General features: G+C 48.6%; 1 protein-coding gene and 1 long non-coding RNA gene across 7 annotated transcripts; both read right to left on the reverse strand.

Annotated features, from left to right (window-relative positions):
- Nucleotides 1-494: 494 nt before the first annotated feature.
- tjap1 (tight junction associated protein 1 (peripheral)) lies at nt 495-21074 on the reverse strand. 6 transcript variants are annotated; one of them, XM_088013380.1, is made up of 12 exons: nt 20780-21053; nt 19508-19560; nt 16366-16416; nt 11413-12347; nt 10394-10422; nt 10150-10311; nt 8142-8208; nt 7388-7417; nt 6025-6132; nt 5675-5758; nt 4087-4764; nt 495-3537 (listed from the first exon to the last, which is right to left on the reverse strand). In XM_088013380.1, the coding sequence occupies exons 3-12, from the start codon at nt 16400-16402 to the stop codon at nt 2917-2919; spliced, it is 2751 nt and encodes a 916-aa protein (XP_087869506.1). In that variant the 5' UTR covers nt 16403-16416; nt 19508-19560; nt 20780-21053; the 3' UTR covers nt 495-2916. The 6 variants fall into 6 exon arrangements, with proteins under 6 accessions (XP_087869506.1, XP_087869510.1, XP_087869508.1 ...); XM_088013384.1 differs by having other exon boundaries at nt 12196-12347; nt 20780-21049; XM_088013382.1 differs by lacking the exon at nt 5675-5758 and having other exon boundaries at nt 20780-21074.
- Nucleotides 21075-22731: 1657 nt separating this feature from the next.
- LOC106907201 (uncharacterized) lies at nt 22732-26022 on the reverse strand. Its single transcript, XR_001415528.2, has 2 exons — nt 25931-26022; nt 22732-23297 (listed from the first exon to the last, which is right to left on the reverse strand). It is a non-coding gene; the product is annotated as an uncharacterized LOC106907201 (long non-coding RNA).
- Between the last annotated feature and the right edge of the window lie 395 nt (nt 26023-26417).

A 26417-nucleotide genomic window follows, 5' to 3' on the forward strand; every position in this document is an offset into this window, starting at 1 on the left:
GAAAAAATTAACTTTTAAGAAAAGTTCACATTTTCTTAGATGCATCATCTCATTGTGCCTTAATATTTAGCTATGCAACATTTCTCAGGATTTGGCATCAATTATTTCATTCCATGTTTGAGATGTTTTCTTCAGTTTTGTTGGAAATCATCGAGCTGCCTAAACCTCAAGCGTTAGAAACGCTGAATGAGTTCAGCTCATTTTAATGTCTGGATCTCCGTCCCACATCTGGTCCAAACCATCAGCATTAACTGACTGTGTGTAACATGATTCATAAATGAGTATAACACAACGCTTAACATTCACTCATAAACAGGTCAGCTGATCAAAACGCCAGCTGCATACCAATCAGCTTCTTCTGTTTTGATGAGACTTTCTTACCCTGTAGGATTTGCAGGTGAGATGATGTGTTCAAGGCCTGTGGGACACCCTGAAACATCCTGAGGAACCTGCAGAAGCAGCTGTGCAGGTTTAGGGAAACTGGGAGGCGGAGCTTCATTTAAAATATTTTATTTGTTTTAAAATATACATCATCGTTTCAAACTGAGAAAATAAAACCAGTTTAACAGTCAGAGATTTCTCTGGAGAAGAAACCGCTGAGGTCGGCCAGGTGAGAGCAGCACCTGGAGGAGGCGGGGCTAAAGTCCCCCAATCAATGTCCACCTGACCCCAGGTGAGTTGGCTCCGAGGGTCCGTGTGAGCTTCATTCAGTGTCAGAGTGGGAGAAAAACACTGATGGCACCTGAACGCACCACCTCACTTCATGCCAAGTTTAATTCGGGTTCTGATGGTTCTGGAGAATCTCCATGGAGACCAGGTCAAAGGGAGACTATAAAATGAGTCAAACTGAGTTTTGACCTGCAGACCGACTCCCAGAACCAGAACGTCCCGACCCGGATCACTAACTGAAGTGGTTCTGATGGAACTCGGGTCAATCGATTCATACGTGGCTAAACCGGATCATTCTGGTGCCGATCAGATGAATTTCAGTCTGATTGTTAATATATGCATTAATCTCAGAAAAAGTTAAAACAGATCTTTGACATATTGGTTCAGGAAAACAGGAAGGTTCTGGTTCCTGTTGGCGTTCCTCAGGGTCGTGACCTTGGTCCTCCGCTGAGGTCAGTGGATCTGATAACATTCTCAGAACCAATCCAGAACCAAAGGTTATGGTCCAGAAGGTTCTGATCCTTCATCAGGCTGAATAATTAAATCTGAGTGACGATCAACAGGAGAAATAAAGTCCATAATCAGGAGGTCAGAGGTCAAACAGATGAAGGGGGGTAAAAATGAAGAGGAGGAGTGATGAAGGTGAGCCTGGCTGGTAAAGTTCATGAGGAAGAGTCATTAAAGATGGAGGAAGGACACACACACACACACACACACACACCCTCTCGTCTTTGAGCCTTGTGGGGCTCTTGACATATTAAGCACAGTCAGATGGGTCTATGTGTCTCTGTGAGGACCTGCAGCTGAAGTTCTGCTGGTTCTGGTTCTAACCCAGAAACAGCTCAGGTTCAGACTGGACAGAACCTCCTGCATGTGACCTGGTGGCTCACAGCTGACCCAAAACCTCAGAACCAGCAAAACCGAACCAGATGGAAAAGAGTGAATAATTCAACAGTAGCTGATTAAGAGGAGGGTCTGATGTCTCTGCAGCAGAACCTGAAGGAGTCTGGATCGGTTTTGTTTGGATCAAAAGGTTCTGGTTCTTGCCTCCAGAACCAATCCAGAACCTGAAAGCAGGTGCATGTTGCAGCTCTGGTTCTGGTACTGGAACCGATTCTATCCGGGCTGAACCCTCAGTGAACAGGTTTTGATCAGATCTAGACAGGTAAACGGACCCAAACGGTTGAAGTGTGAAGTTGTAACTGGGTCAGAGCCGCCGGGTTGTTCCAGAACCACAGACTGAAACAGCAAACATTCAACCAGAATCAAAATAAACCAAATATTTAAGTTTTTATGAAAATAATTTCTGAACGTTCAGGACAGAAACAACTGGTGAGAGACAGAACATTCAGTGATGGATCCGGCCAGAACCGCTCATCAGAACATTCAGTGATCAGCTGGTCGGTCCGGTGAGCCACAGTCAGTGCTGTGAGGAGGAGGGTTCACATTCAGACCGGCTGAGGAAGCCCTGAGGTGCCAAAAACAGAGCTGCACTTCCTCCCGTCACCACCAGGAGGAGCTCCAGCCGTGTTTTGGCACTAACAGGATGCCGTAGAATTATAAATCAAATCAAACTCAGTGATGACCAATCAGAACGTCAGGTTTACAAAATGGTGGTGTCACATTCCAGGTGAGCTGGAGCTCCGCCCACTGCCCCGCCCCCCGTGAGACAATCGGTGTGTGGGGTGGAGGGGTGGGGCCAAACACCAGCCAATCACCTGCCTGGACACGTGACAGGAAACCAGCAGCTACAGATGTCAAAATAAAAGCCTTTAAGTTGAGCCCAGTGTCAAACTCACAACCTCTGGGACAGGAAGTGATGGAGGCACTGAGAGTCCGAGCGTGTCCAATTTGTTCTTTCAAAATAAAAGCATCTGTTTGGGAAACAAGACATTTCTGGGTTTCCGACATCGATCCAGAACCGGTCCGATCATCAGAAATCGGGTCAGGCTGGCCCGAAGGTCAAAGTTCACCTTCTAACACTGATGACAGTTTCCTGATGGTGACGTGGCATCACAAAACAGGAAGTAAAAACAATAACCAGGGGGTCACCTGGTGGAGCGGCTCCGGGTCGCCGACCCCCAGGGGTCAAATTAAAGGATGGCCGGTTTTTCAGGATCCTGTCTGTTTGTGTAAACAGGAAGTGAAATCGCTCAGCTGATGGACGCCAGGCGGCATGCTCAGCAGCGTACGTCAGGTATGGCTATTTCCTGGGCGTGGCCTGCGGCTGGGTTTCCGTGGCAACGGTCAGTCCAGCAGCGTGCCTTGCTCTTGGGCCCGGGTCAGGCTGTCCTTGCGGTGCAGATGGTGCACGCCCATCCTTTTGGGGCTCCTCATTGGCCGCTGCGGGCCGGGGGCGGGGTCAAACTCCAGGAGGCGGGGCGAGATGTTGGGCAGCTCGCGTGGAAGAATGTCTCTCTCTTCGGCCGAGCTGTCGTCCTCCTCCGTCTTCCCGTGGGCGTCTGCGGTCGTCACGGTGACGGCGGTGTCCGCGCTGCCGGTTTCGTCCTCCAGGTCCATCAGCAGCTCCGCCTCCTCGGGGCCGTTCCCGCCGCCGTAGCGCCTCCTGCCGGACTGCGGTTCCGTGTCCGTGTCCGTGTCCAGACTGGAGCCACGGCTCGGCGTCCAGCTGCGGGCCGACGAGCCTTCCTCTCCGTCCGAGTACGCCGCCCTGTGGCGCTCCGAGCTGGCCCCGCCCCCTGCCGCCTGCCGTCGCCTCTGCAGCTCCTGCGCCGTCTGGCTGCTGAACGATGTGCGGTGCATCACGGAGCCCTCGTTAGAGGGCGCCATCTTCTCCACAAACATCCGCTGCCAGTTGGCGAGCAGATCCTCCTCGGAGCTGGCGGAGCTGGCCGGGACGCTCGGCGCCTGCAGGGTCATGTGATCAGAGGTTAGCATTAGCATTAGCCTGGGTCAGGAGACCAACAGAACTTCTGATTCCATCTACAGGTTCTACAAATCTCCTTTTCAGGTTCTGTTAAGGATTCTGGAACATGGGTCAGACCCAGCGTTCTAGAACCGCCACAGCTCCAGAATAAATGGTTCTGCTAAAAGTTCTGGACTCTTCAGAGGTTCTGCTTAATGATCCCTGAAACTTCTGGAACCCCAACATCCTTGGTTCTGTTGTGGGTCCGATTGGGTCTGGAGTCGATACAGACCCTCGTTTGGTCTGACGCGGATCCACTTTAGTCCAAACCGCCCCTATGTTCCTTGCTTGATTCTGCTGGAGGTCCGACTGGGTCAGAACCAATCAGGGATCCCTGGACTCCTCTGAAGGTTATCATGGTACCTGAAGATTCTGGACCCATCAGACCAGCCCGGTACAGTCACAGAACCAGAACCAGACCTCCATCATCGAGCCCGTATTCTAACCTGATCATTGATTGGCCAGCTGCTGTGTGGGTGGGTGGGACTTACCTGCGGCGGGCTGCTGAAGGGACTGGACTGGGCAGAGAGCGGCTCGCTGGCAGCGTCTCGCTGTGACGGCGGCGTGTGCTGGTTGGCTCTGCCCCCGCCGCCGGATGAGGAGGAAGGGGCGGGGCTTCCGGGGCCGACCCGCTCGTCGTCGTTCTGGACGAGGCTGAGGGAGATGGCCTGCCTCGTGGCGTAGGTGCAGTTGGGCAGCGGCGAGTTCTTGGGGATCTTCACCTTGTCGTCGGATGAGAACTCGATGACCTTGCGGCCCGGGTAGAGCGGGTGAGGTGGCGGCGGCGGCGCCGGGTACGGGTTGAGCTTCTCGAAGGCTGGCACCCCGCCCGCCTCCTCGTCCAGGCTGCTCTGGCTGCGGCAGGAGCCGTTGTGCTGCGGCGCCTCCCGGCTGGCGCTGTCCTCCCGGGCCTCGGCGCCGGCCGGGTCAGTCATGTCCACGTGGACGAAGACATCCTCGGCCACCGGCCGGCCGCAGCTGCTGGACTGGGCCGAGTTCAGAACCAGCGGCTCGGGTTTCTCCAGGACGCGGGCGATGACGGAGGTCGGCACGACGTCGGCGTGCGTCAGGCTCAGGGTGTCCGGGTCTTGGCCGCCGGGGGCGGGGCTTCGCTCCGGGAGGCTGGACTTCATGTGCTTGTTGAGCATTTCCTGCAGCTCCGAGGGCAGCTGGACAGGAAGGAGGAAAATAATCCATTCATAGAATGACAGCAATAATAACAGAAAACATAAATCTGAACAGTTTCCAGGAAGCTGAGGCTGATGGACGAGCTGCAGCCATTAACGCCATCGATCGATCGAACAATAGATCACTTCCTGCTGCAGAGCAAACTTCCAGCCAATCAGGACAGAGGAAGTTAGAAACCTTCCCGGGTCCAAACTGCAGAACATCTACTAGATTATCATTCAGAGATCGATCCTCTGATCGATTCGCCATCAGCTCAAACATAAATCAAACATGATGGAGAAAATGGATCATCTATGAATCTCTGCAGAACCAGGACCAGTCTGGTTCTCCAGAACCTGTTCTCGGTCCAGTCAGCAGCTTCTGGGTCTGGTGGTGAGGAAGATGAGGCTGAACTCTTCATCATGTTGTTAATGGCCGCCTTCAGTCAGAGCTCCGCCCATAAAGTCACAACATCACCGTTTATGGCAACCACTGCTGCAACAGTTGACCACAGAACCTGACCAGAACCAGCGTTTAGCGGCTAGCTGTTAGCTGCTAGTTATCAGCTGCTAGTTGTTAGCTAAGCTGTTAGCCGCTAGCTGTTAGCTGTCCTTCTAAGACCCACTTCCTTTGTGAATCCGCCTCCTCAGCGTTTCTGGATCAGATTCTTTCTGAACTCCTGGAAAGTCCAGAAAACTTCCTGTCTGGTTTTCAGATGTTTCCAGAAAACGTTTGGGAAAAGCAGGATGAGCTCTGATTCATGAAAACCAACGGGACGTTTCTGAGTGTCCTGGTAGAACCACAGTCTGAAACCCGTTTTGTTGAGTCCTGGTTGCTGTTTATGAAGCTGCTGAATGATTCAGAACCGCCTCCTGGGCTCTGCTGGGACCCAGAACCGTCTCAGGTACTTACGTCAGCAAACTTGTGGTTCCTGAAGTGGGATTTGTTGCATTTGAGTAGCTGAACGGCCAAGTTGCAGTCCTGCCTGTAGCGCTCCTGTACACACACACACACACACACACACACACACACACACACACACACACACACACACACACCTCGTCATGTGATACAACAGGAACAGGGTTCTACAGGAGAGGACCTGCTTCTCTACATGAACTAAACAATAAACACTTAGAGTCAAAAGAAAACAACCAAATCTGATGAAAACATGAGAGAGCCAATAGAAACCCGGATTTAACCTGACAGCCAATCAGAGGCCAATGTGGCTTCCATGGAAACTCATGACGGCAAGTTCTTACATTGAGCTCCTCCAGGCGGTCGATGGTGTTCTTAGCATCCAGAAGTTTGTTGGTGAGCTCCACAATCTCCTGGTCCATCGTCTTTTTGTCCCTCTCCACCTTCCGTAGCTGCAAGCAGATGACATGTTGGAGCCAATCAGAAGGCAGCGCTGTTAGTGGGCGGGCTTTGCATGGACCAATACATTCAGATCATGTGGGAATAAGGATTAGCTCCTCTCAGATCCGAACCCCTCCATGGGAACGTTTCATTTTTCCCAGATCATTTGAATGCTGCGTTAGCGAGCAGCGTTGCCTCCTGCATGATTGGATGCAGCGCCACAAGATCAATACGATCTGATTGGATATTGATCAAAGCATCAAAGCTGAAAAAAATCTGTTTAATAATCTGAATCTGCCCAAAGCAAACGAAGTTCAGCGAGAGTGCCGGCACCGCGGCTCGTCAGCGGATCAGGACGTTCTGCCAGGATCAAGGATGACCTTTGACCCCAAATTCTAAACTGGCATCTAACTCACAACAACTTCTCACTTCTGTCTGGTTACGGTAAAGGTAGCATTTCTGTTAGCAAGTTGAAGCTAAGGTTATGATTATATTAATGTAATCCTAATGCCACTAGCTAAAGATAAAGCTATGCTAACATTAGCATGCTAAGATTATATTAACCCTAACAACAGCATGCTAGAGTTAGGAAAAGATCAAATTAGCATGCTACGATCTTGCCAACCGTAACATCAACATGCTTAAGCTAATGTTATGCAAATAGTAGCATGCTAAGATGTTAACCCTGTCAGCATGTTAAATCTAAAGTAACATCAGCATTTTGTAGGTAAGGTTATGCTAACATTAGCATGCTAAGATGGCAACACTATTGTCAACATGGTACAGCAGGGGTAATGTTAACATTTGCATGCTAAAGCTAAGTTAACATTAGTAGTAGTATACAGCAGCTAAAATTGGAATGTTAAAGTCAGCCTTCTAACGCTGCGTTAATGCTAACATTAGCATGCTAAGGGTAAGTCCTTAAAGTGGACCTACTTTTATGAGTTGATATTAATTCAGGATAAAATGCGTCTGAACGAGTCCATCTGGCAGAACCAGAACTGTCCTGACCCATCAGACAAGCGACACGTTAGCAGTTCGTTTCACACCTGAAGCTGTTCAGGTGGAACCAGCAGCAGACATGGAGGAGAAGGACTCTGATCGAACGCCAGGTCCAGCTACAGGTCGGCCAGGTTAAAGTTCGACCCAGAAAGTTCTGAATCGTTCTGGATATTTCAATGTTTGGCTCTTAACGGCCGACTGTGGAGACGTGGTGTTCAAAAAGAGAGGAAGAAGATGGAGGGATGAGGATGAATGAAACCCAACTGCATGAACCCAAGTCTGACTGACGGCAGCCTGAGGAGGATGAGGATGAGATGAAGATGAGTCCATCAGAGCAGCGTGAGGAAAGAAGAGATGAAGAAGAGTGGTCAGACATCATCATCATCATCAGTTCAGCACAAACGTCACAGCAGAACCATTTGATCCTGTCAGAACCGCCTGCTGTCAAAGCGAACCTTTGGATCCAGAACTGTGAACAGAACCGGCCTGAACTCGGATCAGAGAAGGTTCTGTTTCACTCCAGCTTCCCAGTTTGAGGAAGCAGAGAAGAATCTGGACCAGAACCTCTGGATGTTTGGCCCGTTTCTGTTGTGACCTGAAGCCTTTGGAGGCTCCGCCTGTCTGGACCAGATCAGAACCAGCAGCTATTTCTGGGCTCAGCGTGATGCCGGCCACCGAGAGGTTTTAGTTTAAGTGGGTCGACGCCGATGAACCTGCCCGGCCCAAACATGGCAGCTTCTGTAGCAAGATGCACCTGGAGAAAATCCCAGCAGAACCTCCTCCAGGTCTGGACTGTCACCATGGCAACCAGCCGGCCATCAGTCGAGGCTTTCCCAGCTGATCGATATCCTCACTGAGGATCAATGAGCTCCACTCATTACTAATGAAGTCAGCCAGGCGACCAATCAGGAGGCTCGTTACGCGGCCGTCAGCGTGACGCAACAGGAAGCACAGGAAATACCGACGGGATGGAGCGCCAAGATCTGATGCCGCGCAGCATCAATACATCAGAGCTTACCAGAGCGTGCAGCTTCTCCTCCAGGTCCTGATTGGCTCGCTGCGACGCAGTGTAGCTGTTCTGGAGTCTGCAGGAGAGGTCAGAGGTTAGACGTCATCAGCAGGTCCTACTGACCCACCAATAATGGAGGTCTGGGTCCGAACAACCAAGACTGAACCGAGTACTAGTAGACGGATCCGGATTAGTTCAGTCCAACAATCAGAACCTCGTTAACTCAGCAGACCCTAACCGCAACCAGGCTAACGCTAACATACTGCTAACATCACCAGGCTAACGTTAGCATCACCAGGCAAATGCTAACATCACCAAGCTAACGCTAACATACTGATAACATCACCAGGCTAACGCTAACATACTGATAACATCACCAGGCTAACGCTAACATACTGCTAACATCACCAGGCTAACGCTAACATACTGCTAACATCACCAGGCTAATGCTAACATACTGCTAACATCACCAGGCTAACGCTAACATACTGATAACATCACCAGGCTAATGCTAACATACTGATAACATCACCAGGCTAACGCTAACATACTGATAACATCACCAGGCTAACGCTAACATACTGCTAACATCACCAGGCTAACGCTAACATACTGCTAACATCACCAGGCTAACGGTAACATACTGATAACATCACCAGGCTAAAGCTAACATACTGCTAACATCACCAGGCTAACGCTAGCATACTGCTAACATCACCAGGCTAACGCAAACATACTAACATCACCAGGCTAATGCTAACATACTGCTAATATCACCAGGCTAACGCTAACATACTGCTAACATCACCAGGCTAACGCTAACATACTGCTAACATCACCAGGCTAATGCTAACATACTGCTAATATCACCAGGCTAATGCTGATGTAGGACAGTGCTTTACATACGTCAGCGCATGTCACCAAAATGTTAGATTTGTTCCTTGGGTTGTGGAAGTTGGTAAAGTGTGTCCGTTGAAGGACGCCGTACTTGGCGTCTGTTACTGTGCGCTGGCAGCTCAACGGTCAGTATTTGCTGTGAATTCTGAAGGTACGCAGTACTGACCGCCAGCTCCTCACTGTAGCCAAATGTTACTTTTAATGTCCAAGTAGTTAGTTTTGTTTCATTTTGTTTTTTTCTTCTTTTTTATGTTGTATGTTTACGTTGTATCTGTAAACAAAAAAATAAAAATAATAATAACTGCGTTAATGAATTCTGAAGACGAAGCCGCTGCGCTGTCGGCTGGTCCGAATAAACGGTCTGAACCATGATCTCAACCGCTGTGTGTATCCAATTCCTGCCTCAAGTTTCCTTCCGACAACCATTAAAGAAAACACAACGCAGAGTCTAAGGAACAGTGAGGTGACATCTCACACAGACAGGGTTACACTAACATACTGCTAACATCACCAGGCTAATGCTAACATCAATAAGATAAAACTTATATAATCCTAACATTACTATTAACATTACCAGAAGGCTAACATCACCTGGCTACGTTCTGCTAGCAATGTAACTTAGATGAAAGTATCAATGATTATTCATCATATTAATGCAATAGCACACAAGCACATCCATGTTATAACCGTAATAATATCATAATGCTGATGTCAGTCTGTTTATGCCAACATCAACAAATTATGCCCTCTGCTAAGGCTAATATGTCATGCTAAAATAACACCAATATCTGCGTACTTAAGCCAACAAAATACTTTGAGCTACTCCAAAATGCTGAGGTCAATGTGAAGCTAACATCAGCAGGTCAAAGTTAGTTTAGTGTACAAAGGCTAGCACAATGCTAAAGTTGGGCTAGCCAGGGGATTAAAGTGCTTGGTGTTTTACTGCATCACATGATCCATCCTGAATTCCTTAGTGAACTACAGTGGCTGATTCAGTGCATCTAATTCACACAGCTATATTAATATAATATAATAATAAAAGACCATTTAAATGTTCCTGCGAACAGCAGCTGATCAGGTGATGAAGACACTTTGACCTCATCATCGTCGGCTTCCTTACCTGCGGAACTTGTCCCTCATCTTGTCTAGGTCGTCTCTGGTCCGGCTGAGCTCTGCCTCCATGTAGTGACGGCTGCCCTCAAACTCCGCCTCCATGGCCTCCATCTTGTGGGTGGAGAGTGACAGGCGGTGCCGCAGGTCCTCGTTCTGCTGCTGGAGGATTCTGGGTAAGGAGGTGGGACAGGAAGTGCTTTAGCCTTATTAGGACGTTGGACACCTGGAGAGAAGGGACCAGACCAACTCACCTGATCCTGTCAGAGTCTGACAGCGCCTCCTGGAACCGAGCAGAAGCAGAATTAGACTCAACAAAACAACAACCCATCCTCAGACCCACGCTATCTGAACCACAGGCAGAGCGCCGGACCGCTCTGACACTGACTACTGCAGGGGGGCCCAAAGTGGGTCCTCAAGGCCCGGCATCCTGCATGTTTTAGTTCCTTCCCTGGTGGTAGCAACAACCTCCTCAGCAGGTCAGTGTTCATCTTGGGCCTCTAATGAGCATCATTGGACCCCGGTTCGTTAAAGCAGAGACAACTAAGACATGCAGGATGCCGACTGGGGCCGAATGGGGCCGACTGGGGAAGAATGGGGCCGACTGGGGAAGAATGGGGCCGACTGGGGAAGAATGGGGCCGACTGGGGCAGAATGGGGCCGACTGGGGAAGAATGGGGCCGACTGGGGAAGAATGGGGCCGACTGGGGAAGAATGGGGCCGACTGGGGCAGAATGGGGCCGACTGGGGCAGAATGGGGCCGACTGGGGCAGAATGGGGCCGACTGGGGCAGAATGGGGCAGAATGGGGCCGACTGGGGCAGAATGGGGCCGACTTGACCATCCAGAACTAGACCCATACCAGTTAAAACCAGCAAACTGAAACCAGTCTGATTCCATTCTAAACCAGTTAGATCCAGTTTAATGAAACCAGCAGGAAACCAGTTGCCTTCCAGTGTCCTGTGAACCTGTTTCTGTTCATCCAGCTCCCAGCATGCATCCTATCACGACTATCAGCCGGTACTGACCCAACCCGCTCGGGGAACCAGGCTGTAGAAGAGGCCAGCAGCCAATCAGAGAGCAACGCTGGAGCGACCCAGGAACGGTTCCTCTGGAGAACGGACCCAGAAACCCAACAGAACCCGCTGAATCAGAACCTGATAATAATCACATCATGTCCAGTCCTGGACCAATGAGGTGGAGAAAACAAACGCACCTCGGATGCTGAGGGAGAGCAGGGAGGATGAAGGGAGGCCGAGTGACCTCTGACCTACCTTGATGTGGGACAGCAGGGACAGATTGGACAGGGGGAGTCTGGGTCTCTGCCTGACCTCAGTCACCTTTCTAAGCTCCGCCCCCCGTGTGATGTCACCGCGCCCCGCCCTCTCCAGAGGCTGGTTCCAGTTGTCGGGTCGCCGTATCGACGCCACCCAGCCGTCCCAGCGCCGGGTCCGGTCTGCGGACCGTCGGCTGGCGTCGGGGCAGCGGCCATGCTGGTGGGCGGGGCCTCTGAGGTCTGTGGGCGGCCTGCCGAGCTGCGCGAGGCGAGCGGGGCTTAAGACACGGCAGGTGATCTCGTCCAGGAAGCTGGAGAACCGGACCTTCTCCTCCAGAACCTGTATCCTCCAGTTCCAGGCGGTCTGGGTGGAGGAGGGCGGGGCCAGTGACTGCAGCGAGGGCGGCCCCCGATGCTCCGCCCCCCGCCGCCTGTCACCCAGTAGCTCCGCCGACCTCGACTTCCTGAGCGTGTCGTAGGTTGGCTCCGCCCCCACGGTGGCCGGCTGCTTCAGGATGCCTTTGGGGGCAGCAGCACGGGCAGGGGCAGCCCGCTGGGTCCGGGTGGGGCGGTGCCGCACCGGGGAGCGCCTCCTGGAGGGGGCAGAGCCTTGGTGACCTCCCCTGCTCTGACTGGCGGTGTGGCGCTCAGGCCGGTGGGCGGAGCTCCTGAAGGGCGGCGGCGGCGGCACGTAGAGATCCAGGCTGGACAGGCTGGAGACGTCCGGCTCGCTGTCAGAGGGGGGCGGGGCCTGCTCATGGCGCTGGGGGGGCAGGGTTACCTGGCTGAAGCCGGGCCGCGGGGCGGGCGGCGGCGAGGCAGGGGTCAGGCCGTGGCGCGTCTCGCGGTGCTGCGGCGGAGCCTTGCGGTACGGCTTCCTGGCCGGGCCGGCGCTCGCCATCCTGCCTGCTGGTTCCGGTCGGGTCTGCGGTCCTGCCGGGACAACGGGTCAAAGGTCAGCTAGTCAGAGACACCACAACGACGCTCACCTGCCTGCCGACCGACCGCTCGCCACGACTCCCCGACCCGACTGCCCATCGTCACGGCAACGCTCTGCCTCTGAGTGCAGGTCGATGCTCGCCCGCCCCTCACAGCTGAGTTAGAGTGTGTGTGTGTGTGTGTGTGTGTGTGTGTGTGTGTGTGTGTGTGTGTGTGTGCCGGCCTCAGGCCAATCATCGATCAGCTCTTGTTTCCAGAACAGGAAGTGCAGCTGGATCGATCCGGGCCGGGCTGGCACAGAGCCACTCGGCTATCAGCAGGTGTGTGATGATGTCATACAGGTGAAATCGTCATCCAGGTCATCAGAACGGCCAGGAACATTTCACTGGAGGAGACAAACTTGCATTAGGACAACTGGACTCATAGAACCACAGAACCAGAGGACAGGAAGGTCCAGACCACACCGGTTCAGGTGATCCGGTCCAGTCCGGTTAACGGTGCTGCTGCGGGGACCAGAGCCGTAATCCTGACTTTCCGCTCCATTTAGTCCATCTGGGTCACGTGACCAGCAGCCAATCAGGGCGGATCGATCTGTGTGACCCTCGCCCGTCTGCCAGGACTTCTGGATTTCTGCTTCCTGATCTTCCTCCAGGCGTTTCTACTCATATTTCATATCTACATATTGTTTCTAGACGTTTCTGGTTCTGGTGGTTTTTCATGAAGCGGAGCAGAAAACATTCTGGTTGTTTTGTTCGTTGTCATGTTTCTGGTTTTGGGTGTGATCTTTCCCAGATCCTTCTCCACTGACATGATTCAGATTTGGGTTTTTTTTGCTTATTTTCCAGAGCTGTTTCCAGATCATTTCAGGTTTTAATCTAGAAGTTGGATCTGAATCATTAAAGATGTTTGTTCAGTCCACAGATATCTGGGAAAACAAAGATATTTCTGTGTTTTCATCCAGACCAAAACTCTGCTGAATAAAAATGTTTATTTATAAATCTTCAGACTAAAGTGGAGATTTAAATAAACCGTTGATAAGCGCTGAGCGTTTCATTATCTTATATTCTAATACGTTGTTTAAAAGGAATCAACATGGCGCCTGTTTAGAAGCCATCTGACTGACAGACAGGGTTCAGCTTATCGCTACACTGCCCCCTGTGGGTGAGCGTGTTTATAGCAACGCTCGGCAGATCGGTTCATGGGGATGAAAACTTGAAGCCAATCCTGCAGGTACAATATTATTTGTACCTGCAGCATCAGCAGGTACAGATAATACCTGCCAAGTCGCTACCGTTTCCATAGCGACTTGTTTTAATATTCGCTGCTTCTCCGACAAAACAGAAACCAGTGTATTATAAGCCTGGTGGCTCTCCACAGTTTGCTAGCCCCCCCGCCAGGCTAAGCTTGTTTATGTTTTTAGGAAAATAATCATGAAAAAAAAAAAAAGAAAGGAGAGAAAATTGATTTTTTTTAAGCGGGATTACAAGCGTCTCTGTTGCTCTGAGTGTTTCACTGGCGGAGCAGATTTATTCCTAAAGCCAGGAGAGCAGACCAACACTCCGCTGGCGCCTCGCGCTGCGTCTGCTTGCCTTTCACTCAAACTGGACTTGAGTATGGATATTTACATCAACCCCCTGTGAGGAATTATGTTTCTTTGGAGAACTCCACATCAGGGTAAGAGTTTAAATTAGGGCTGAAACGATTCCTCGAATGATTCGAGTACCTCGATTACTAAAATTCCTCGAGGAAAATTTACCTGCCTCGAAGCTTCGTTAATTTATGTTTTATTAGTTAGCGCACCGTGTTCCGGCCGGGACTTCATTTGCGTTGCGCGGAGCTCTCACTTCCGCCTCTAAGTTGTTGACAAAAGCTAAGTCTCAGCGGCATAAAGTCCAATCTTCAAGATTGGCCCGTGGGGATTTTAATGCCCGACTTTTTATCGTTTTTGGGGAACCAATAAGCATCCTTAAAATGACTGGGGGGATGCCTGGAGTACGGCAGCATTTCTCCTCCGGGGCTGCTGGTTGAAAGCGAACGGCGGGAAGAGCGCTGAGGTGAGCGGATAGCCTGAACAGGGCGGGCGGCTGAGTAGCTGATGCTTACCGTGTAAATGTAGCTTTACCGACGAACCGCACAATACATTTCATATCCCGGTCTGAAGAAACGGGTGGCGGAGCGCATCGTACATGGCTGGTAGATGAGTTTCTGAGTGTGACCAGTGAAGGTGTCGTAAATATCCCGTATTGCTTCCCCCCGTGTTCGTCCCCCGGTCTAACGGTTCGTCAGTCCGCTGGTCCATTTCCTCCCCTCCACCCCATGTTCGTTCATTCGCCCTCTCCTCCCACTCCAGGCGGCATTTCCCGTATTTTCAAACCCAAAGCGTGACAGGTTAGGTGGCAAGGTGAGTTTAATTAATCTATTAAACTCACTGAAGATGAATACATAAACTAAAAGCTGGATTGTAGACATTTTTTATAAGCATATTTGTGAGCCTGCCTCTTTGTTATTAAATTCAATATAATTTCAGATTTTTCTATAACTTTTCTTCTGGTTAACTTAGAAAGTGAGATATTATTGTTACAGGTTAGTTTTCTAAACTACAAAAAAGCAACTGTTAGGGATGCTCAAATATGAAAAATTGGACTGATATTGATATCTGATAGTAACACCGGTATTATGCCAGATTTACCAATATTTCATTTTATAATTTTTTTATCCGATTACTCGATTAATCGTAAGAATAATCGATAGATTACTCGATTACTAAAATATTCGTTTACAACAGCCCTAGTTTAAATCCACCGTTAGCTCTGGTTGCACAGCTCTGTGTGAACCACAGGTGCTAAAAACAGCAGCACCTCTAACAGCTTCTGTGTTGGATTTAATCTGGGAGAGGGGGAGGAGTTTAACTGGCCAACCTAAAAACAATCAGTTATAAACCAGTTTATTAATTTGTATTAGTGGGCAAACAGCATAAACTCAAAGATTAAACTCACAGCATCAAATTGTTGCTATGGTAGGAAAACAAACTAACTACGAATATTGTTATTTGAAGTTTTACTAAGAAGAAAATTTAAATGTAACATCCTTAAAATCTTACATTTAAATGAGGCTCCGCCGAACCCGAGATCGACTCGATAGAACCCAGATTAAGAACCGCTGCTCTAAATGAACACAACAGGAAGAGCTTTTATTTTGACACTTCCAGCAGGAAATGTCCTGCAATGTAGCAGCTAGCTTAGCAGCAAGAGGTCAGAGGTCAGTTACGTTTTTTGGTTCAAGACAAGTCAAGACTTGGGTCTGGATCCCAAAGAGGATTCTGCCTGTTCATCATCAAGTCACAGGCGTGTTCAATCTGAGTCGCTCTCCAGGTCTCCAGGTCATTCCCCAGGTCTCCAGGTCATTCCCCAGGTCTCCAGGTCGTTCCCCAGGTCTCCAGGTCGTTCTCCAGTTCGTTCCCCAGGTCTCCAGGTCGTTCTCCAGGTCGTTCCCCAGGTCTCCAGGTTGTTCTCCAGGTCGTTCCCCAGGTCTCCAGGTTGTTCTCCAGGTCGTTCCCCAGGTCTCCAGGTTGTTCTCCAGGTCATTCCCCAGGTCTCCAGGTCGTTCTCCAGGTCGTTCCCCAGGTCTCCAGGTCGTTCTCCAGGTCGTTCCCCAGGTCTCCAGGTTGTTCTCCAGGTCGTTCCCCAGGTCTCCAGGTTGTTCTCCAGGTCGTTCCCCAAGTCTCCAGGTTGTTCTCCAGGTTGTTCCCCAGGTCTCCAGGTCGTTCTCCAGGTCGTTCCCCAGGTCTCCAGGTTGTTCTCCAGGTCATTCCCCAGGTCTCCAGGTCGTTCTCCAGTTCGTTCCCCAGGTCTCCAGGTCGTTCTCCAGTTCGTTCCCCAGGTCTCCAGGTCGTTCCCCAGGTCTCCAGGTTGTTCTCCAGGTCGTTCCCCAGGTCTCCAGGTTGTTCTCCAGGTCGTTCCCCAGGTCTCCAGGTTGTTCTCCAGTTGTTCTCCAGGTACATTCTGGTTCTTACCTGAGTTGTGAACGGTTCCAGAAGAGACTTCATCCATAGAAAGGGTCACACCTGGAACACAGAGCAACACTTTAAACCTTGACCTTTGACCTCCAGGTCCTGTAACAGGAAGCATCAAAACAGGACGGCTCGACACTTCCTGCCGATCACATGTGATTTCCTGTTGGAGGGTTTGAGGTTTTAGTGCGTCCCAGTCCTCCACTTCCTGCTTTAGCCCCGCCCCTCTGCCAAACCATCCAGACTTTGGCTTAGTGAATTACCCAGAATTCATTGCTGCATGTGACAAATCCTAAATGAAGCTTCCTCCTAAAGGAGGAAGTGTGGCTTCAATATTTAAGAATACCATGAACTGTAGTAAAATCTCTTTGGGTCATTTCACGTCTTTTGAGTATCTCTGTATCGAGGTAAAAGACCACAAACGAACTTTGACACTAACTTTATACAAAACTCCAACATATGTGGAAAATTTCTTTATGGACTTGAATGAACTTCTATCTCATATGCATTGATTATGATTTTCAACATTCATGTTGACAACCTGAAGACCGAGGGGCAAAAAAAGCTCCTTAATATATTAGAGAGTTCTGATCTAACACAACATGTCAAACAAGCAACACACACTGGACCTGGTTGTCAGAAAGGGTGTGAATATTTCCAATGTCTCTGTAACTGATGTCGCCCTGTTGGATCACTTCCTGTTATCTTTGAAAGTTCTTTATCCGTTGACCCACTTGGACAAACAAATACTGTCACAAAATGTTCTCTCACAGAAAACAAAGCAGAAACATTTCATTGATTACATTGCCCCCATGAAAGTGAAGGCTGTGACTGGTAGGAAGAAATCTCCATGGAGAAATGCACAAACAGTTCAAACTGCAAGACAACTCTGCCGTAGAGCCCAACGGAAATGGCGTAAAACTCAACTTCACGTTTATTATGAAACCTATAAAGAAAGACGACGTAACTATCACACAACACTAAAACATGCAAGAGAGGCTTTCTTTGCAGATGTCATAAATAAAAACATTATCAAAGCTGGAGCTTTATTTGTTACTGTTGACAGGCTCACAAACCCTCCTATGACGTCACCACCTGAACTTCAATCTAATCCCAGCAACAAGTTTTCCAGCTTATTTTCAGAGAAATTTCAGAAAATCAGAAGTTTAATCTGAACATCCACTCTAAAGCCAGTCCCAATGCCAAACCCAAACACAACAAGTACAGGAATAATGACCCAATTTCAACTACTTAATTATAAAACCCTAGAAGAAATGATAAGTCAGTGAAGCTCCAGTTCCGACCCTCACATTTCTTTAAGAAAGTCCTGCCTGTCATTAATGATCTGATCCGAATAGTAACTCATCGCTCTCTTCAGGTGTTTTCCCTTGGAAACAGCAGCTATCAAACCACTGATAAAATCACTACTGCAGAACTACAGGCCGACCTCTGACCTTTGGATGATACACAGCTCTACATTATGATGTCACCAGGTGACCTTTGACCCCATCCAATCACTGAACAGATGCTGAGAACAGATCAATGTGTGGATGAGAGAAAACTTTCTGGACACAAATAAAACTGAAGTTATTATTGGACCTAAAGAGTTACAGATCTAGAGAATGCACAGCTTCAGTTATTACAACTAAAACCAGCAATCAACCCAAAACCTGGGAGTAGTGATGACCTCTGACCTGAACCTTCAGAGCCTTTATGCCCACATAAAGACAGTCACAAAGTCGGCCTTCTACCACCTGAAGAATCTCCAGGATCAGAGGACTGATGTCTCAGATCAGAGAAACTCATCCAGGCGTTTATCTTCAGTCTCATTGTTTCCTGCAGCAGCGTCTTCACAGGTCTGACCACCAAATCGATCCTCCAGCTGCAGCTGATCCAGAAGCTGCTGCTGCTGTTCTGACTAGAACCAGGAAGATGGAGACATAACACCAGATCTACAGTCCTACAGCTGTAGCTCAGAGAACAGACTGTAAAATCCTGTTAGTTTATAAATCACTGGACGGTTTAGCAACACAACCATTAAATATCTGTTGTTGTTGTATCAACCTGCCAGACCCTCAGGTTCTGCATCAGAACCAGAACCAAACAAGGAGAAGCAGCATTCAGCTTCTATGCACCACTAATCTGGAACAAACTAACAGAAAACTGTAAAACAGCTGAAACACTGACTTCCTTTAAATCCAGACTAAAACCCTCCTGGTTAGTTTTATTTGAATCGAGATCAATTTAACGACTTAATGTCACGTTTTATTGTTGCTCTTTGAAATGCCTTGCTGCTGTACAGATAACATTTGATTTTAGATGTTGCAACACTTAAACTCTTTTAAATAAAATTATTTAACTTCAATGTGATTTTTAGAAAGCCGTATTAAAGAGGATTAAATCGATTAATTTAACTCTTCATCCCTTTTGGACCAAATCTTGTCATATTAAGAAATGGGAAAGATTTCTTGTACAGTGTCCACTTCTGAACATTTTTCTAAAAACATTCATGAACTTGAATTGAAAAAAGGTTTATTGTCTCAAAATGCAGGAATTAGTTTTTATTTTAAATTTCTTTTGTTGAAAATCATTACAGGGAAAACTTCAAACATAATAATGAAATTAATATCTTACATTTTATGGGACTGGACTAGATAACTGTTTGGTTCTTATTTTCTTTAATGATCTCATCATAATTTTTAAACAAACATTTTCCTGTCAGAGTTCCCCATGAATTCGTTTTGGTTCATAAAGGTTCCGAATCGGCCTCGGTTCTGTTGGAGTATCAGACGAACCACAGCAGGAGGAACTGATGTTGGCCCATTATTGATATCTGCATGGTAAAATGTTGCCATGGCGATTTCACATTTAATCAGGTTTAAAATGTAAAGTTGGGAAATAATTTATGTTTCTACTGAACATGTGAATATTTTCTAATTTTTCTCTGAATCCAAAGCAAAACATCAGAACGTCTAAAATCGACTTCCTGTCAAAACGGGTTCGCAGTGTGCCGGCGGCCATCTTGGATTGTGACTCAGAGGCATTTTGTTCCAACGCACCGATCTGAACCGGTTCTGAACATGGCAACCCGATGATCACCAGGAGGACCAGGTCCAAACAGACCGGGCCTCACAGTCATCCTCACCTGGAACTCTTCATCCTCTGGTTGGATCCTCTTCTGTGTTCTGATCCGATAACCTGAAAAAACACAGAGTCATTAAAACCGGGTTCTGATCAGAACCAGAACCAAAGAGCTACTCCTTCATCCTTCCTGCCTGGTTCTGGTTCTGCTCTGCAGCCAGAGGTCCTTCTGTCTGGGAGGCTGGAGTCGGGTCATATGACCCACCTGAACATGACACCAGAACCACCGACCCGGCCGGCTCATATGACATACATACACACACACACACACCCATCTCCTCTTTCTCTCCCACTTTGAACCGGATCCTCCATCAGAACCGGCTCGGTCCAGATGAAACAGAACCATCAAACCTCTGACATCACTTCCTGTTTCCATTCAGAACACAGAGCGCCTGCAGGTTCTGATCAGAACCATTAAGGACTGACAGAACCAGAACCAGTCCTTCCAGAGCCTCCAGAACCACCGGCCCGGTTGATCAGTCTACTGGTAGGACGGGTCCTCAGGTTCTGGAGACCAGAAGAGCAGTGGGTCAGGTTGTTCAGTCAGAAGGTTCTGCAGAGCCAGGCAGCAGTGATACAATGTCTGGTGGTTCTGGTCCAGCGGGCCCTCCTATCTGTTCTATACCTGGAACTGGACCGGGTTCTGACCCGTTCTGGTGGTTCTGGTTGGTCCAGTTAATCCCCTCTATCTGGAACCGGACCAGGCTGATCACCACACCTGCAGGTTTCCAGTGTCCAATCTGGATCAGAACCAGAACTAGGTAATGATCGGCTAAGAACCATCAACCTGTCCAAGAGAATCCATTCCTGATTATCCCAGCAGGAAATTACCCAGAATGCCTTGCTGGGATTCCCTGCCTCCTCCTGAACTGATTCCTGAACTGATCCGAGTCAGACCCGGATCCATGGACCCCCAGCAGCCATGGGGGGTGCTGGCCTCTGATTGGCCGCCTGGCTGCAGGTGTGTGACTCGTTGAGTGTTTTTCCACTCCACTGTCTGTCAGGCGCAGTCACGCTGCAGCCCTGGGTTCTGTCTGCAAGGCAGTCCGGGGACAACACGACAAACCCAGCGGAGCTTCGTGTGCCCGAGCCCGGCCCGAACAGCCCAGCTTACTGCCCCGACACCGATACCCAACACAGCGTCACACCGCATCAAACTGCTCCGGTGCCGCCGCGGCTCGGACCGTGGCCCAGTTCCCCGTCTGTCGCACCGGTCGTTCTGAGCAGCCAGCCTCGCGCCGGCCGCCCGCAGCCCCGCAGCCCGCTGCCAGCTTACCCGAGCGGCGGTCAGCGCGGCCCAGCGCGGCCCGGGGCGGCACCGCCGAGGGTAGACAAACTTCAGTCCGAGGTCCGCGGTCCTTCCTCCGGCTGGGAGAGCAGGAGCTGGGGGCTCCGGACCGATCCGACTCCCGGTAGCAGTGCTGCGGGCAGGGCAGCCGGACGGCGGTCAGTGAGGGTAGCAGCGGCCCGGATAGGAGCTCCGTTACTGGAGATAGAATCCGCTCAGAGCTCCGAGAAAAGTTGATCTGCTGCCATCTTTACCCGCGGGGCATGATGGGTAATCCTCAGGAATCCCGGCTCGCCTTCAAACTCCGCCCCAGCGTCATGACGTCACAGTAGACGTACAGAAAAGAAGGGCTCTAAAATCATAGACATAAATACGACCCCTCATGGGGTCGTATTTATGTATTTATGTCTGATCATTTTTATAATGATACTGATGAACAGACACTTTTACAGTGTTTAATTAAAGAACATATTTACATAATTCCATAATTTAATGTACATTTAACGTTTCAAGACTAGAAACAAATTATTTTCTTGTATTTATTTTTTATACGTTATTGAGAAATGACTTTTGATTTATAAATCAGTCATTGTCAAACATTAAACTACATATTTTTCTTACTTTTTTCCAGAGAAAAAATATTTATTATACGTCAACTCTGCTATTGACAGCAAAGAGTGAAAATAATTCTAACAGAGTAAATTATTCTTATTTCATTACATAAGCTGTATTAATACACTAATACTTCAGACTGAGATATTTAAAAATACACAAAGTTAAAGAATAAAATATTTATTTATTATACTGGGAACACTGGCCACAGGCTTCAGTCTGCTGGTCTCACTGGGAGAACTCAATGACTTCTGAGACGTCCTGGTTCACAGGCTGAAGCCAAGGATAAAAGAGAAATTATCCAATAGTTAATAGAAAATACATACGATATGTTTCGTATGTTTCCTTGACATTCATAAAAAGCCATTTTCAGCATGTTGGGCTCTGACTCGTAGCATCTTTATAGCTAAATACCGACATGGTGAAGCTGAGCTGGAAACAGACTGAAGAGCAGCAGCTCCAGCTCTGATCCTGACTGATCTTTCCTCACTAAATCCTCTGGTTTCTAATGAACTTCTCCTCTAACAGCGGTTTCTCATCAGCTCTCATTAGAAAACAGTATGAAAACATTAGCTGCTAAGCTAACAATCAGCGGTTATTTCGGGCCAATTTAGCTACATAGGAAATATTTTCCGGTTGTTTAAAAGCGAATTTCTGGCTGCAAAGTAATTCTGATCTTTCATCCTTACCTGGGGAAGGTAATTCCAATGAATCCAGTTTGTTTTGTAAAACGGTTGAAACACAGAACAGGATTAAAGGAGCTCCGATCCCTGCTGCCACATACAAGATGGCGGACGCCGTTACGTATGACTCAGCGCTCCATGAGGGGTCTACGTATTGATGTCTATGTCTGCAATGTTTAAAATGTTCTGAAATTGTCTCAGAATGATTTCCGTTAATTATTTAATGTTCTGTTTGAGACATGGACCGGTTCCATTCTGACCCGTAGAACATCACTTTGGTCCTGACTGGATCCATTTAATGGAACAACATGGCAGCCAAAGTGTTCTGAAACACAAACTGTTAGGTTTCAAAAACATCATAAGAACTTGCTGCTGGACTGAGCGTCCAACCTTCATCCATCCACCATCAGTGTTCCTGCTACCTTCTGGTACCTTCTGGTGTCTTTGGTAGCCTTGGTATATTTCTAGTTTCAAAGGATTTTGAACCACCTTGTTGTTAAAATGTGCGTAAAAGTCAAACTGCCTTGCTAAGATCAGGTTGAGCAGGAAAAGGTTTAACCTGGACTTTAATATTTTCTCTTGAAAATAAACGTCCAACTCTGATGAAGAACAAGTCGACCAATAACTGGAACACAAAAAAAAATCTTTAAAATTAAACTGTTTTATTTTTTAATCTTCTTTCCGTCCCTAATCAGTTTGTCTCCATCAGACTATGTTCATGTCCCCGGAAGAGGACGTGGGACGTCGAAGCGCCTGCAGACAGAGCCCAGGGCAGAGCAGCATCTCGTCTTGATGTGAGGTTTCATCATCCCACTTTCTCCTGCAGAATCATTAAACTTTCATCTCCGGGACGAAACGTCACATTGTTTGAGAGACCAACCGTCCTCTGAGGACTGCGCCAAGGCTGAGACGTTTCATGAAGACCGCTTCCTGTGAGGGAGTGAAGGCACAAACCGGAGAACGGGCAAAACATCCTCATTAAGGAGATAGTCACTGTCTGCCCGTGTCCTCACAAATGACCTCACAAATGTCCTGGAAATAAAACATCTAGCCACACCACAGAAATGTCTTCAGATTGTAGAAATGTCCTCATAAATGTCCTGTGTCCCTCCTGTCAGCCAATGAAGATGGTGTTGGTTCTGGTATTTGTGGACCTGGACCATAAATCAGGACGTCCATCAGGACGCCGTCAGCTGGCGAGGACGGATGATCTGCAGAAAAACAACAGATCACATGACGCGCTGCAGCAGCTGCTGGACAGATTATCCTGTCCCTGCTGGACAGAAAGATGAGGACAATGTCCAGCTGCTGGAAAACAATGCAGCCCCCTGCCCGTCCCCGTCCTGCACTGTGGCAGCTATGGGAGGAATGGAAGACACTCTGAGTCCTGCAGCTGCTGGTGTCTCTGACCCGGTTCACCAGAACCCAGCACAGACAATGGAGACATCAGGGAGGGACAGGAAGCAGAGGACAGGAAGGACATGCAGAGACAAAGGTAGTAAACATGTAAGTCTTTAGCAAGAACCCTGGACCTGGGGGGTTAAAGATCACCCCCAGGATAAACAGCCATTTTGGCCAGGTGTCCCAGTAGCTCCCAGTTTAGACCACAGAGGAATCCCAGCTGCTGCAGGTTGGACCCTCTTCTGGATCGGAACCAACCTGAGGTCCAGAACTGACCCATATACCGATTAGAACTGACTGAGCTCTGCCCGCCCCGACACTGTTACCCGACACACCGTCACACCGCATCAAGCTGCTCCGGTTGTGCCGCAGCCTCGGACCGTGGCCCAGTCCCCCATCTGTCACACCGGTCAGGCTACCAGGCTATCAGGCTACAAGTCTATCAGGCTACAAGGCTACCAGACTATCAGGCTACCAGTCTATCAGGCTACAAGTCTACCAGGCTATCAGGCTATAAGTCTACCAGGCTATCAGGCTACCAGGCTATCAGGCCACAAGTCTATCAGTCTATCAGGCTACAAGGCTACCAGGCTATCAGGCTACAAGTCTGCCAGGCTATCAGGCTACAAGTCTACCAGGCTATCAGGCTACCAGGCTATCAGGCTACAAGGCTACCAGACTATCAGGCTATAAGGCTACCAGACTATCAAGCTACCAGGCTATCAAGCTACCAGGCTATCAGGCCACAAGTCTATCAGTCTATCAGGCTACAAGTCTACCAGGCTATCAGGCTACCAGGCTATCAGGCTACAAGGCTACCAGGCTATCAGGCTATAAGTCTATCAGTCTATCAGGCTACAAGTCTACCAGGCTATCAGGCTACCAGGCTATCAGGCCACAAGTCTATCAGTCTATCAGGCTACAAGTCTACCAGGCTATCAGGCTACCAGGCTATCAGGCTACAAGGCTACCAGACTATCAGGCTATAAGTCTACCAGGCTATCAGGCTACCAGGCTATCAGGCCACAAGTCTATCAGGCTACAAGGCTACCAGGCTATCAGGCTACAAGTCTGCCAGGCTATCAGGCTACAAGTCTACCAGGCTATCAGGCTACCAGGCTATCAGGCTACAAGGCTACCAGACTATCAGGCTATAAGGCTACCAGACTATCAAGCTACCAGGCTATCAAGCTACCAGGCTATCAGGCCACAAGTCTATCAGTCTATCAGGCTACAAGGCTACCAGGCTATCAGGCCACAAGTCTATCAGGCTACAAGTCTATCAGGCTACAAGGCTTCCAGACTATCAGGCTACAAGGCTACCAGGCTATCAGGCCACAAGTCTATCAGTCTATCAGGCTACAAGGCTACCAGATTATCAGGCTATAAGGCTACCAGACTATCAAGCTACCAGGCTATCAGGCTACCAGGCTATCAGGCTACAAGGCTACCAGACTATCAGGCTATAAGGCTACCAGACTATCAAGCTACCAGGCTATCAAGCTACCAGGCTATCAGGCCACAAGTCTATCAGTCTATCAGGCTACAAGTCTATCAGGCTACAAGGCTACCAGGCTATCAGGCCACAAGTCTACCAGGCTATCAGGCTACAAGGCTACCAGACTATCAGGCTATAAGGCTACCATACTATCAAGCTACCAGACTATCAAGCTACCAGGCTATCAAGCTACCAGGCTATCAGGCCACAAGTCTATCAGTCTATCAGGCTACAAGGCTACCAGACTAACAGGCTATAAGGCTACCATACTATCAAGCTACCAGACTATCAAGCTACCAGGCTATCAAGCTACCAGGCTATCAGGCCACAAGTCTATCAGTCTATCAGGCCACAAGTCTATCAGTCTACCAGGCTATCAAGCTACCAGGCTATCAGGCCACAAGTCTATCAGGCTACAAGGCTACCAGACTATCAGGCTACAAGGCTACCAGGCTATCAGGCCACAAGTCTATCAGTCTATCAGGCCACAAGTCTATCAGGCTACAAGGCTACCAGACTATCAGGCTACAAGTCTATCAGTCTATCAGGCTACAAGTCTATCAGGCTACAAGTCTGCCAGGCTATCAGGCTATTTGGGTCCCACCTTGCCCTCTGACCAGGGGGATGAAGTGTTTTCCCCAAGTGAAAAGGCAGACAGAGAGAGGGAATCAAACCGTCAACTGTCTGATTGAGGGATGAACACCAACCACCATCCACCCGACCCGATGGCGCTTATTGTTCTGGACCATAAGTCTGACGCGGCAGAACCATAGGTGGAGTCTATCGGGTCGATTCTGGACATATTCAAGCTTCTCCAGGTGAGTTTGGGTCGACCAGAAGAACTTCAGGGTGGCTGACACACAGAGCAGAGTAGAAAAGAATAGAACAGAACGGAACGTTCTTGGCCATACGGACCCGCAAAAACAGTTGAAAGTCCGTTCTTACCGAGTTCACAAGGAAGCAGTTCGCTAGTTCACCAATTGGAACAGGCGTTCTTGATGAGGTCATCACTCAGTTTCCGTGATTTTCAATAAACTGTCCAATTTAACACAGGAATTACTTTAACATTTATAACTGGGACAAATGTTAACAGATATCAAATACACATAAAAATTCCTTCGACTCTAAAACGATAAATCATATTCATGAATCACATTATCAACAATTTGTGAATACAGTAAAACACTTAGCATGCTGTAGGTAAATATTATTTAGTTTGGTTAAGAATAATTATTGCACCATCAATAAATGACTAATAAATGTTCTTTATTAGTCCATGATCTCCATGATCTCATAAAGAGGATGGATGGTTTTGGTTTCACCACCATTTACCTGCTGTTATACCTGCCATTCAAAGTATTATAGATTGTCTGTTAGTCTGCAGCTCATGTGACCAAACCAGCCGAGGAGATGAAAAGATAAAACTTGAGTT

This window comes from Poecilia mexicana, unplaced genomic scaffold, assembly GCF_051168715.1.
Source record: "Poecilia mexicana isolate PSO_F unplaced genomic scaffold, ASM5116871v1 scaffold_15, whole genome shotgun sequence".
Classification (NCBI taxonomy): Eukaryota; Metazoa; Chordata; class Actinopteri; order Cyprinodontiformes; family Poeciliidae; genus Poecilia; species Poecilia mexicana.

Excerpts from the sequence above, each read along its gene's own strand:
- tjap1 (XM_088013380.1), bottom strand. The coding sequence starts at position 16,402 with ATGGATGAAGTCTCTTCTGGAACCGTTCACAACTCAG. Across the intron at positions 8,209-10,149 it reads ATGAGGGACAAGTTCCGCAG|ACTCCAGAACAGCTACACTG; the intron begins GTAAGGAAGCCG and ends CCTCTCCTGCAG. Across the intron at positions 5,759-6,024 it reads ACCGCCTGGAGGAGCTCAAT|GAGCGCTACAGGCAGGACTG; the intron begins GTAAGAACTTGC and ends GTGTGTGTACAG.